The sequence below is a fragment of the Hippopotamus amphibius genome, chromosome 2, assembly GCF_030028045.1.
Source record: "Hippopotamus amphibius kiboko isolate mHipAmp2 chromosome 2, mHipAmp2.hap2, whole genome shotgun sequence".
NCBI lineage: Eukaryota > Metazoa > Chordata > Mammalia > Artiodactyla > Hippopotamidae > Hippopotamus > Hippopotamus amphibius.
Genome location: NC_080187.1, coordinates 51,496,458 through 51,510,887, shown reverse-complemented (window position 1 = coordinate 51,510,887; position 14,430 = coordinate 51,496,458). Strand labels below are relative to the sequence as shown.

Genomic DNA, 14,430 nt, shown 5'->3' with positions numbered 1-14,430 from the left:
CATAATTCTTTACATAAAGTGAAAAAGCCCTTATAATGTTTCACAATAGGGTAGTGTTGCTTAATTACTCAAACATTTTTCTCATTTCCATATGTAGTGAAAACAGGTCCTCCTATAGAAAGAGTTATACACTAATGAAATGGCTTTTTATATTTTTTATTGCCTACCCTTCTAACTTGCTTGAAGCATGTTAAGAGGATTGACTTGTGGGTAAATTAAGCTATTTCTTCAATTTTACTTTTTTATTTTTTTAAGGTTTATTTATTACTTATTTATTTATTTTTGGCTGGGTTGGGTCTTTGATGCTGCTCACAGGCTTTCTCTAGTTGTGGGAGTGGGGGCTACTCTTCCTTGCAGTGCATGGACTTCCCATTGCAGCGGCTTCTTTTGTTGTAGAGCACGGGCTCTAGGCACATGAGCTTTCAGTAGTTGCAGCATGCGGGCTCAGTAGTTGTGGCACATGGGCTTAGTTGCTCCACGGCATGTGGGATCTTCCCGGACCAGGGATTGAACCCATGTCCCCTTCATTGGCAGGCAGATTCTTAACCACTGCGCCACCATGAAAGTTCCAATTTTACTTTTTTAATCAGCCATGTGCTTTAGTTCATTTTTAATTCATTCTATTTAATCTTCGTTATTGTTTATATTTTGAGTTGTGAAGTGGCTAAATTTTATGAACGTTAAACTGGCTAATCCACAGTGTCTGAGTCAAAAGTTTTAGATGTTTGTTTAAACATCGCTTGTGTGGCCTTTTGTCCATTAGAAACCTAAGCTAAAGATAATACCAGAAAATTGAATTATCTCAAAAAAATATGTGAATGCTAATTGGAATAAAGAATATCACTGCACTTCTCAACACAGGATAATTTTATGACCGAGTTTTACAAAGCAGAGAAATTAGTTGAGTCATAAAATAATTTAAAGCGCCTTCTAGTATAGCAATCTATTATTGATGGCAAGATAATAGAAAAACTTCATTCATGCTTAAAATCATATTTTTTTTCTTTTTCAAAAATAGACTTTGTTTTTTAGGGCAGTTTTAGATTCACAGCAGAACTGAGCATAAAGTACAAAGATTTTTCATAAGCTCCCTGTTCCCACATATGCGTAGCCTCTACCATTATCAAATCCCCCCAGAGTGGTACATTTATTACAATTGATGGACCTACCGGTTACATTCGGGTTCATTCTTGATGTTATAAATTCTGTGGTTTGGACAAATGTATAATGATATGTGCCCACCATTATGGTATCATACAGAGTAGTTTCACTGCCCTAAAAATCCTCTGTTTTTCTTTTTATCTGTTCTTCCCTCCCTTCCTCCAAACCTCTGGCAACCACTTATTTTTTTTATTATTGCCATAGTTTTGCCTTTATCAAAATGTCATAAAGTTTGAATCATATAATATTATACAGCCCTTCATGCTTAAAATTATTATTTTAAATGCAGCCCTTCAAAAAGATCCCCAAAGTCCAGTCATTTAAAAAAAATCATAAGATCTTTTTTGGAGTCCAAGGGTCCTTGCTTCACTCATCCTCTGACTACCTGGAGTACAGACTGGAGTCTGGTCCAGTAGAGCTGAGATCCTATTGCTGAAGAAATGAGATGACTCCACCTGCCTCATCTCATGGGTTCACACCAAATATTTGTGCTGTTTCACGGAACATACTTATAACACTAAAGCCTCCTTGATTGCAGGAATTAGATTTGCAAGAATCCCAGCAGTTGAATAGCAAAGCCGATCCATTGCAACAGTAAGACAGTGAGGCGGCCAAGTGATCTTCCTAGTTTTTTGCTGTCGGTTGATTTTTAGTGAAACATATACAAGTGCGAGGCCATCTAGGGAGTCAGCAACTGGTAGGTCTATTTTACACAGACCTTTAGTGCTTGTTTAGTTTCTGTGGATTTACAACACCTAATGGTAAAATTGTTCAAGCTGTTATAGTATTTTTCTTTCACATTGTGTATTATGAGATGTGCAGACAATACAATTACAACAAACAAAATATTAATGAAACAATAGCAACAGTTTGAGTACCTTATCAGGGGTTGTTTGTATTTTTCTCGCTGTAAAAATACCTGTTATGTAGTGCTATAGTCTTCTTTTCCTAGAATAAGAAACCAAGAATCTGAGAATTAATTAATTAATTAAGACCACCCAGACTCCTGGAAATAAATGATGAGGCCATGGAATTGCTTAACTGTGATAAAATATTTGCATTGTGAATGTCAATCTTGAGACAGATTTTAAATTGGACCACAAAATATATTTGTGTGACTATATAAAATATTTGAAAACTATTTCCTATAGCACATACTTTCTTAAAATAATGCAGATACCCAATTTATTTTCATTTTTTAGAACAAGTGTCCTTCAACATCTTGCTTTCTATGACCATTTCCAAGAAAAAAAATATTTAAATGAGACATTTTAATAAGGGAAATATTTTTACTGAAGTTGAAAGTTTCTATTTCTTCACCTCCAAAATTAATAGGAAAGCCACTGGTGATATATTTCTTAGTGAAATAGCATTCCACATGCTTTTGAAAACAATACTGCACCAAATCACATTATCTAATGTAGTTGTCCAAAGTCTATTCCTAAAATATTCCTAGGTGTGCCATAAATTTTAAAATGAATAAAGATACAGGTCATATAAATAGCCTTACATATAGCCTCTCCTAGGAATAGACTTACTTAAAAACAGGAATTATTAAAAAAATAAAATGATACCTCAATACTACCACAAAAGTCATGACAGAGCATGTTTTCACAAACTACCACTTAAAATTTAAATTAGAAGGTGTTAGAGAAATTCAAAAAATGTTACATCACCATGAATTCAAGCTAACTAGGACAGCTGTGTTGTGCCTCTTGGAAGTTTCCATTTCTACAAATTGTGTATTATGATCACCTAGACAGCTGGGAAAGGCAGATTCCTGCGACAACCTAAATGTTAATGAGTACAAGCCTCTGCGATTGAGATTCGGAAGACTGGCTCTCAGCCATCCCTCCCAGTGATTCTGAGACAGCTGTTAACGTGGACCACAGTGTGAGAAATACCGTCCTCGTCTGGACCGGCATTACTGCAGGCACATTTTACAAGTTGTTGCCAGCTTTTTTGATGGACTGATACTGTATGAAGATGAGGAAGTTTAAATTGTTCAAAGACGTCATTTTCTATCAAAAACAATATCCAGAGTAAAGTGGTTTTGTCAGTGCAGCTCCATGGCTCTGATTACAGGTTTGAGGAGGCAGTTATACTTGCAAGACAGAAATAAGTTTTAATCTCATATGTCATTTGCTCTGCCTTACAGTAGGATAAAAAGCAGGAGAGACAGCAGGTAACGTGTCTTCATCTAAGTGGGAGGGCTTACAGCTACTCAGGCACACAGGACTTTCAGCTCCCTCACCCACAGGGGGCCTGAATGGCTTTCTAGTCTAAAGAAAAAGATACAGTATCATAAGTAGCAATGATGCCTTCAACTAGAAAATACAAATGCAATCGTGGACCCCAAACCATGATATCAGGTAATACAAAAGAAACACCTGTGTGGTGGGAAAGACAGAGTTAAGTCACAGCCTTGCTCCCCACTCTCCCACATTTCCACCACCAGAAACTGGAACCTTTCTACAGGTGTTCCCCTTACTGTCACTCATGCCCACATGGTCTGTGCACTCATCCAGTGAACCAACCAGCCCTTCCTGTCCTGGCCACCCTGTCTTTAGTAGTAATGTTTTAATTGCTTATTCCAATTTCTGTTTAAACCACTGCTCTGTGAGTTGATAGGTTATGACATGCCCTTACTATGTTGTACTCTTGGGCCATTGTATACACTAGCCATTTGTAAATGTGTTCTTTTATCCAAAGACGTTCTCCAAGGGCTCAGACTGATATAAAAGTGCTTGTTCCAAGTCATTAATAGTATTTTCAGCTTTTACAGTGTACATAAAGCCCAATATGGACTGTCTATTTCTGCTAAAATCCATTGAATCCTCCAAGAACCTTGGGCAAAGACTCTAAGTATCCCATCTGCCAGCTATGTGTTAGCTCTTGTCCTCAGGAGATTCAACCCAAAGGCAATTTTCAAGCAGTTTTTTATCTTGTTAATATTCCAGACAAGCTCTGACCACATCAGTGGCTTCATTTGGCCACAGAGGGACATGTTCTGTTCATTGCTACATGTCCTGGACACCACCATGACTACATCAAAGGCCAATCCAAGACATCTGCCTTGGCACTGGAGTTCCCTTCTGAGCCAGCAACTAGATGGGGACTACATGACCTAATTTAATTCTACCCTGGAATTTCTATAAGGAATTGCATCTGCCACCTTGGAATGTTCTTAATTGCCCATTTAACAAGGGCCCATTTTCCTGACCATAAGGCAAGGCCACTGGCCAGGACCCAGGGGTCTTTGAATAGCCAGCTATAGCTTTGAGATCAGAAACCGGTTCTTGTGATGCTGCCACATTCACTGCTTCTCAAATCAGCCCATTGTGTAGACTTATCTACTGATTCCACTGCCGGAATGCTTTGAGTCCTGACCATCCATGTGAGAGTTTCCACTGGTGAATCAAGGGGCCTGTTTTTCCTCAGTGGGAAGAGAAAAATGAGGTTCGTACCACTCTGGGTAGATTCCATCACTGGTCCATTGCCAAAAGGCTACCTTTTTATATGATGTACTTCACCCAAATTACTCCCCTTAGCTTGTTCCTGAATATGCCATTTTCATTTTTATCAAGGAAGTTGGATGGGAATGCCTTTTGGACATCACACATGACATGGTAGTTATCTTAGACCTAAATAGAGTCTGATGCCCTTCAGATTCCTTCAGTCTGGGGACTGTTTCTACCAGAGCTGTCATTCAAATAGATTATTCTGCTCACAGCATCAGAGAGTTTTCTGGTGTAGAACCCTAGCAGGCACCTTAGAGTGCTATTATTGAACTTTTCCCAGAAACTCCAGTCTGCATGTTTTAGTAGCAGATGCCTCTACAGTCAATGACTTTTACGGTCTCAGAGAGGCAGCTTTGGTTATTGCCTGCCTCCGATGTCTCACAGTTGGCCTTTGTTCCCCTTTCAAATTCAGTCTGTCTTGGGACTTCCCTGGCAGTCCAGTGGTTAAGACTTTGCCTTCCAGTGCAGGGATACAAGTTCGATCCCTGGTCGGGGAGGTAAGATCCCACATACCTCACAGCCAAAAAAAACAAAACATAAAACAGAAGCAATATTGTAAAACATTCAATAAAGACTTTAAAAATGGTCCACATCATATAAAAAAAATCTTTAAAAAAAATTCACTCTTTCTGTCACTCTGCGCACTGTGACCAACAGAAACCCGAAATGTATCTGCCAAATTTCAAATAGTGCTGCAAGCTGTTCTCCTCTCAGCGGGATCCAGGAGAGACAGCAGTGCACCCTTTATTGTTTGTGACTTGTCTCTAGTGGTTTATCCAAGATATTTGAGAAACTTCATGGATGGCACTGGGCTCTGACTCTTGGCTGGATCTAGTCTGAATCGTAAGCTTTACCTAGTCACATGTGCTACTACACTTTCCAAACTTTGCCTGACTTTCTCCTCTAAGAGGAAAATTCTCATTTATCATTAGCCAACTTACTTTGACAATGATCTGGACCAAACTGTTTTCAACCAGGTTATGACAACATGTTGGAGAATTCAGATCTCCCTAAGGGACAACAGTAAGGTGACAATTGGGTCTACCTGACATGAAGACACACTGTGCTTGATGTTTATTTTTAGATTGGGATTGAAAGGAAAGATGTAGCCAAGTGGATCAAAGCTCAGCACCAGCCTCCTTTGTCCTGAAACTCCTAAACAGTTTTTACCACGTCCACCCTGGTAGAGGCTGTTGGGCGTACTTCCTTAGTGAACCCAAGTAGTCAGCCGTCAGCCTGCAGGACCCACTTATTTTTTATCATAGTCCAATCAGGACTATTCCAGAGATAATAAGGGGCCAGCACCCCTGCTGCCACCATGTCCTTAATCACAGCTGAGTTTTGTTTACCTCCCTGGAATCTTGTGCTGTTTCATAGTTACTACAGAGGAAGGTTTAGGCAACTCTAAGGGCTCCCATTTTCGGACATCCAACTACAACTGGGCTAAGGAACAGCAGCCCAAGATTAGGCTCAAGCCAGAAATGGCAAGGTCCTTCATCCATGTGTTACATCCTTTCCAGTTATACATTTAGCCAAAGGTGATACCACCTACTGGATATCTCTTAGTCCCTTATTTTCCTATCTGAAGTTTTCCCTATGATCATGACACCTGTGAACACAGCATCACTGTGCCGCCTCCTCTGCCCCATCAGCTTCTTAATATTGCCTTCTCGTTTGTCTTACTGCTGATGGTTCACTGGCTTCCACAATCCCAGAGAGCTGTGTTCACCACCCCCGGCCATTCTATTAATACGTTAACCATGGCACAGCCTGGGACCCCACTCAGCACTTGGCAAGGAGACACTGGCCTTCGGGGGCAGGCTTCTTTGTGTCTTTGCAGGTGGAGTAAGTTCAGCCACCACTTCAGAGCCTTTTGTTTGCATTCCCATTGGCACCACCAGATTAACTTCTGAGATGAAAGCGGCAGATTTAACAGGGTTCCTTAAGGGAAGCAGCTGCTGCAACTACAACAGATTTCCTTCCTCCTAGCTGGCGACAGCGTGTCAGGAAGTCTTTCTTAGGAATCCTGTCAATTTTCACTCTTTTCACTCTGTGTCTTAAAAGCCACCTAAAGAGAGCTGATAGAGTCTCCTCTGGCCAAGTTCTTTCTTCTGAATGGCCCAGATTTTGTTTTTACTTCAGTGAAACCCAGCATGTCAGCTGCAAGAGTAAACAGGTCCATGAATTGTATATACCCTCCTGCCTTCCCCAAAAGAGAGCCACCCGGGAACCCAGGCCTGGGGGACTCCCCAGACCACTGTGTCTACCAGAGTTTAGGTCAGAGCATATGGTTTGGGGAGGCTCATTTATTTTTATTATTATTATTATTAATTTCTGTTTGGTTTGATACATCCTTTAAGGGAGCTGCATCTTCTACAGGGCAGAGCCACTGCACAGTAGAGGGAGAACAGTTTGCTTTCCTTCTCAGCATAGAGTCACACCACCCCAGGCTTCACCCACTCCAAAAGGGCGCTTGATTATACACCTGCCAGCAATTTCCTGAACAGCAACACTGCAGCAAGTTAGGAGTTCGCGTTCACATCAAACATTACTTTTCAGCTGCATGCAGAAAAAATATCAGCTCTTATGTCAATTAACCTAAAGATCCTGAAAAGCATGAAACGCCCAGATATCTGCTGGTCCTTCTCAGCAAAGTGGCCCAGCTTCTTTACACTCTAATTACTTTGTCCCATATGGTAGCTACTAGCCCCATGTGGCTGTTGAGCTCTAGACATATGGAGTCTGAATTGAGAGATGTTATAAATGTAAAATGCACACTGATTTCAAGGACTTAATAGGAAATAAAGAATGCAAAATTTCCCCTAAAATTTTTACTTTAGTCAATGTTTGAATAATATGTAGGTCTCAGTGAGTTAAGGAAAATGTACTACTAAAGTTAACTTTGCTTCTTTCTTTTAAATGTAGCTAATGTAAAGCTTAAATTTAAAATTACACACATGGCTGTCGTCTGTGACTCACATTACATTTCTGTTGGACAGGGCTGCACTGCAGTCACTAGTTTCCAGTGTCATTTGCCTGGGGTGACAGAGGAGTGACATCAAGACAAAATGCAGTGTCCCTCCAAGTCCCCACTGGACTTGTGCTTTCATCGTGAGCACAGGCTGGCAAGGGGCTTGATGTACTTGCTCTGGTTTCTCTTTCCCCCAAGTGGTTTCAGTTAAACAAAGATAATCAATTAATAGGAGATAAGGAATTAATTGTATCTTGAGCCACTTTCCCCTCAGTCTTATGACCCTGTTTCCCTTCAGTTTTATCTCACTCATCATCCATCTGTCAGTTCAACAGGGCATATGTCTGTGTCATCCATATCCCAACAGTATGATTTATCTCCAGTATTTTCAGTGGAGCTTTTGCTACCTCAAACCCTGGGAGGATCAGGATCACATTCTCATCAGAACACTCTCCCAAAAACTTCAGACACATTGAGTCTAAAAGAATCTAAAAGCCACATCACCTTCTGTCACCACCACTGAGGTTTTGGGTTCAAACTATCAATCAGGCCCTCCACACACAATAGGCCTTAACCTAATTTTGCATTTACTTGGCCCTCTAGGAGCATGTGAGGCAGGCAACATGCCAGACACAGCATCTTCATCTCCTGTGGAGGCCCGCCAGCCACTCAAGAGCATCTTTTCCCACCCCCCCACCCCTCACCCCTGCTCCCCCTGCCCCAAGCTTCAGGCCACTGAACAGCTCCCCCAGGACAGGTACCACAGTACAGGGAGAAAACTCCACATTCCTGTTAACTTAAGGCCATTGTTTTCAAGGAAATGATGCTGGAAGAACCAGGTCTTTCTCTGCAGTCCTCAGCAGCCAGGCCTGGTGTTAACCCTTTACTCACAGTTCACTGGAAAGATACAGTTGAGAAAAAGAGAGTTGTTCATGACATATGTTAAATTGTCAGGGGCTTTTCTCTGTTTTGAGATGTGTGTATGTGGGGGACTCGCTAAAGGTTTGAAAATATTCGGTTCTCTGGAAGAGAAGATGGTCAGTGGAGGAAGATGGCTAAAAGATACAAACTTCTAGTTACAAATAAATAACTTGTAGGGACATAATGTACAATACAATGACTGTTAGCACTGCTGTAAGATATATCATGTTTGATAGAGAGGAAAATTGTCAAGAGAGTGGATCCTGAGAGCTCTCATCACAAAGATAATTTTTTTCTTTTTATTGTATCTATATGAGATGATAGATGTTCACTAAACCTATTGTGGTAATCATTTCACAATATGTGTAACTCAAACCATCATGCTGTGTATCTTGAACTTATACAGTGATGTGTCAATTTCTCCCCCATAAAGATAAAGAAGATTCAAAGGAAACAGTTATTGAGCCTTAACATTTCCATAGAAGCTAAAAACATTGGCAGTATAAATGAACATCCTTATTAAAGACCACTAGAAAATCAATTTCCAATTTTTATAAGATTGCAACGTTTACATGTAATTTGGATTATCAGTTTTAATTTTAGACTTGTTTCCTCAAAATTCAATTGCTTATACATTTTACAGTTGAGATTGTGCCAATAATTCTATGTTTCTGTTTTTCAGGTGGAATTGCCTTACTTCATAATTCCCAAAAAAACTATTTCATACATTATTACATCAACTTTGATCATCTTCTCAAGTTTAGAATCCATTTAAATTTCTATTTTTCACTTTCATATTTTGTAATATACTGTTCATTAGGCCTGTACTATCACAGACCTAAAATAAATTTGGAAGAGTTTGAGCCAATTAGTTACCTTTAACTCTTAGGTTACCATCACAAAGTACTTTCATAAGAATTGACATGGAACAACTTTTTAAGATGCCATCTTTTAAATATTCAATTTTAGTAGCAAAAAAAATCCAGTTAATCGGCAGTTATCTACTGTTACATTCTAAACAAATACATTAAATTAAATTATTCATTAATGAATTTCATTATAAAGGATTAAATACCATATTTTCCTATCAAACACATTTCATTATCATATTTTTATTAAGTAATTTTTCCTTTAAATTTTGGGGTTTTTTTCATACACATATGTGGAGAATTCTCTTCAGTTTGCAACATTTTAGAGAAAAATAACAATACTTTTTAGAACATGATAAGTTATAATTTTCTTTAACATGAAACTTCTGCCACGTTTCCTTCATAATTTCAACTAAACCAATATACCTAAAAAGTAATAGTATATGAACCTAGAATATCTGACCATCTGATAGTCTTCCAAATGGGTTAGTATAAAACGTCAAGTGAGAACAGCAATGACCAAGCAGTGTTGTCAATCTAAACTGTATTCACAATGAAGTAACATGGAATTGTAGGAAACAAGCATTAAAATATTTGTCTCCATGAAGAGAAAAATTCAGTCCATGATCCTGGTATTTTCCCTTTGACATTATATATGTACCAATTTAAACACATGATGTGAAAAAAATCTAGTACATGAACATATATAACAATATCCAAATAGATTCTTTTCTTGCTTAATTTATTGAGATATTCTAGCAATATGTAGACAATACCAGAATATTGTTTTTCCATTAAAACATAACACTTGAGAGTTTCAATGAATGGACATATCTGTATGACACAGCAAGATAAATCAATAAAACTTGAATAGGAAAGAAAAGCAACTCACGTTTATATGCTTTATCCTTTCATTGTAATAATGTTACTTGTTATGATAAAACTTAAGTTACAGTTCTGAAATGCCTGTTGTACATGCCCTGTTCTATGACTTAAGTGCTTTCTTATGTTTTTCTTATGACAGGATGATGAGGTAAGAGAAAGCCGATTCAGCTTCACAGCCTATGGAATGGGACCCTGTCTGCAAACAAAAGATGGTGTGACCCCAAAGGGCCCAAACCATCCTGTCCAGGTAATGCCGAAGAGCCCAGATGAAATGAGGAAGGTCTTTATCGACCGGGCCAAGAAGATTGACACCATCTCCCGAGCCTGCTTCCCATTAGCCTTTTTGATTTTTAATATTTTCTACTGGGTTATCTATAAAATTCTTAGGCATGAGGATATTCATCAGCAACAAGATTAAGTCTCTGGGGGTGTGCAAGTGTGCAAACTGTCAACTCAGAAGGAAGGTTTTTTGCTGTGTGTGTGTGTGTGTGTGTATGGTGCACAAATGATGACCATTGTGTGCAAGTGGCATATGGAAAGGTATTATTATGATTTGCTATGCAAAGTCATGAGGCAGTTAAGATTATTTTAATAGATACAAAATATATACATGTATATACATTATAGGGATTCTATTTCATATTAAAGATTTATCTGTTCTTTCACAGTAAATCGTGCAAGTGGAAGTATTACTGTCAATGTGTTTGTATGTAATATGACATCACATAATAGTACATGTGAAAACTACTTTGGAATTCTTTGATTTTTAATTCAATATTAAATATCACAAAAGTAAAATTTGCACAGAAAACTTTGGAAAAGGAGAAAGGGGAAATGTTGAAGATAAAAAATCAATAGCTTGAGGCTTTAAAATATTTTCTTATACTGTAGTTACAAAATAGGAAAATGATCAGATAATTCAGAGTGAAACTCAAGAGTGATAGAAGATTTTACATACAAATACTATAGAACCAACTTAGGTAATTAAAAATTCAAGTAGAAGATTGAAATTTAAAACTTTTACTATTTAGATACTAAATTTAATTATTTAAATATTAAATTTCCCTCTTGGGAAATTTTTTTAATGGCCTAAGCGATCATATTATATACAAAATCTACTTTTCATGACTTTATATCTCTATGAATGAACGTAGATATACTGAAAACATTATTGTTTTTGAAAAGTGTTATAGCTATGTATTTTTAATTATTGCCAAACACTGAAAAATTCAAGCCAGCATCTTTGTTTTGTTAGATTTTAATAGTTGCTTGTCTGTAAGTAATTATGTTTACTGTTTTGATATAATCGAACAAAGTTCAGTAAGAATTTTATATTTCAGCTCAGAAGGAGACTTTAAAATTCAATGGGATTAAAGTATTTACATTTTCATACAAATGAATTTCCTGAAAACAAAAATGGGTTTAGAAAGATTTTTTTAATGAGAACAAATTTCCCATCAAAGTTCTATGGATTCCAACTCCTAGCTCCAAGTGTAAAGAGGGAAGATTTTAATTCTAAATTATATAAATAAGTCATTTCTACAAAGTGAGGATTGATTATTTTGTATTTCTGAATTGATTATTTCAATATATAAGCCATCCACTATATGTGAATAATTCTAAATAAAATTTTTACTTAAAATTTATCAGCAACCCCATGGAATTATTTCAACTACAATGGGGCATTAACTCATTTTGTGCAGCGTAATTAAGTGCAAATATATGATAGAGTTCTAGATTAAATTGGACCAGACTCTGCTTCTTTTCCAGTTTTGCTATTTTTGCATTATTTTTATCATTAATGTTGTATTTTTAAAAAGCTCTAGTAGTTTTTTAGAAATGTTTAATTACTGTTTAGATTCGCTAGACGGAAACTCGTACCAAATTACTGACAGAGAAAGGTTTAACCATTAAGAAAATGATTAACTCAGATTTAAGAGGGAAAAATAAGCCAGTTCTTGAAACAAACAGTACTATTTTCTGACCTTTAACCATTATCAAACTAAAAGCAAGAACTGCCATTTAAAGCTAAAATGTCTCAATGTTATTGAACTTTGGTCTATCTAATTGTAGTTTTAAAAAAAAAATTTAAAAAATAATGTGTGTTTAGCAATTTTTGTTAGTAAAAGACCAAATTCCCCGCCTTTATAATTAATTTAAAACACTATTAGGAAAGAAAAATGTTTGGCATTAAATGCAAATGCCACAACTGAAAGAAGTTATTACTATGTACTTTGCTTGTTTTGAGGACTCTGCACCCCAAAGTTAAACATGTCCTTCTTCACTGGGGGTTGTATGAACCAAAACCATGGAAATATATTCTTGTATTAAAGATAGATTAGAGCGAGATATGTTGTTGGTGTTCTCTGAGGATAAACTAGTTGGTTTGAATTAATGATAAACTGCATTGTCTCAATGTGTCTCTGAAATACTTGAATACATTTTTCTATACTTCACACATCTTATTTTTAAAGTTCTTCATCATTGCTTAAGTTAAGTGAATTCTGCCAAAAGCAATCAGAAATACAATGAACCTATGCCCCCAAAGAAATTTATGGCCATCACTTGTTTTTATATTTGAGAATATTAAAAATGTCTCTTTTTTAAGCCTGGAACTTGGAATGTAAAATACTAGCTACGGAACAACTTTTTCAGCAGGGGCATTGGTATGGTAGAAATCTCTCTATCTCAAAATGATGACACTTTGCTTAGGTATATATACTTACCGTTGTCTCACTACACTAAGAAAATACTCTGACATTTCACTCATATGGCCAACAGTGACATCACAAATATAGCTGAATCCAAAATGTTTAAAGGAATCTACTCCCTCTAATGAACTCTTATGGACCCTTTAAAATGGGAAAACTACATTGTAATTAACATCCCAAGGTGGTATTTGCCTAAATAAGCCCTGTGTCAAACCCTAATATTTCAAATTAAACCAACCAGAAATCTATTAATGGTAAGAAAATTAAAATGTGTGCATATACCCTGAGTAACCACACATAAGTTGGAATTCTAATGTGGATATTCTGAAGCATTTTGAAATAGTCACATTAGAAAGTTTGTAACTTTTCTACATGCCATTTACTTCACTTTTTCACAATTATGTATCTCAACCATTGATATCTACGGTTCCATATGAATTTTTAGGAAACCTTGTACCTCAGTATATACGTGCCATCCTTCTTTTTCTTTCCCAACTATTAGAATTGGAGTTCAACTATAGTAAGGACCTAGAACTTTCTTTGCTATTTAAAATAGATTCCAGAAAATTACTGCAGAAGCAAAAAAGCCAAGTCTTTAAAAGTGCTCCATACTTCCTGAATGTTTCTCCATAAGTTACTCACCTGAAGAGCCCATCCAACTCCCAGTTGCTGTATTTAGGGGACTGTTAGGACTATTTATCTTATCCTATAGTCAATTCCTAGTCTATGGGTATATTCTAACAACTTTTACTTTAATTTTGAATTATAAATGCTTTAAATCTGTATGTCCCTAAAATATGGATACATACACTGGGTTTATAAATTCCCAGGATCTTAAGGAAGATAATGGAAATTTTAGGGAAAAACTGTGAAAAAATAAGCCCACATGTTTGACAGAAGAGAGCAAGTTGTTAACTACTTCAGCACTCTGTGCAACTTAAGTGGTTATGATTTTAAAAGAAAAATACATGTATTCTCCATATTATACATTCCCTTTTCTGAATGTGTTTCATCCCATTTAAAAAACTATACTTTTCTACTCTTAACATGATATACCTCAACCTGCTAGTCACTTTGGAAGACTGAATGTTACATTGGCTAAATTTTTCTTTCATCTGTAAAGTACACATTCCATGAAATGGACTTGAGGAAATATGGGACTTGCCAATAGTAAATGTAGAAAATACTCTCAATATTAAAAGTAGGAAGTTGGCAATACTGACATTTTCAGGTGTGCCCTGACAACCACTTAGAGGCCTCTCAGAATGAAACTCAGACGGAATATAAGCCACAGTTCTTAGACCAATCAGTCATTAACAATCTTTGAGGTCATGTATCCGATTCTAAAATAGATTTCACAGACCTGGCCACATAGATAATAGCAAAAGCTT

The 14,430-nt window shown here is 37.0% G+C and overlaps 1 protein-coding gene across 2 annotated transcripts in view; it reads left to right on the top strand.

The window, feature by feature from the left end:
- LOC130846387 (glycine receptor subunit alpha-3) overlaps positions 1-10,746 on the top strand; it is a 190,886-nt gene extending 180,140 nt beyond the window's left edge. For both annotated transcript variants that reach the window (XM_057724600.1, XM_057724601.1), the window contains one exon: positions 10,468-10,746. In XM_057724600.1, coding sequence (XP_057580583.1) covers positions 10,468-10,746 — 279 coding nt within the window. The remainder of the gene's footprint in view (positions 1-10,467) is intronic.
- The last annotated feature ends 3,684 nt before the right edge of the window (positions 10,747-14,430 follow it).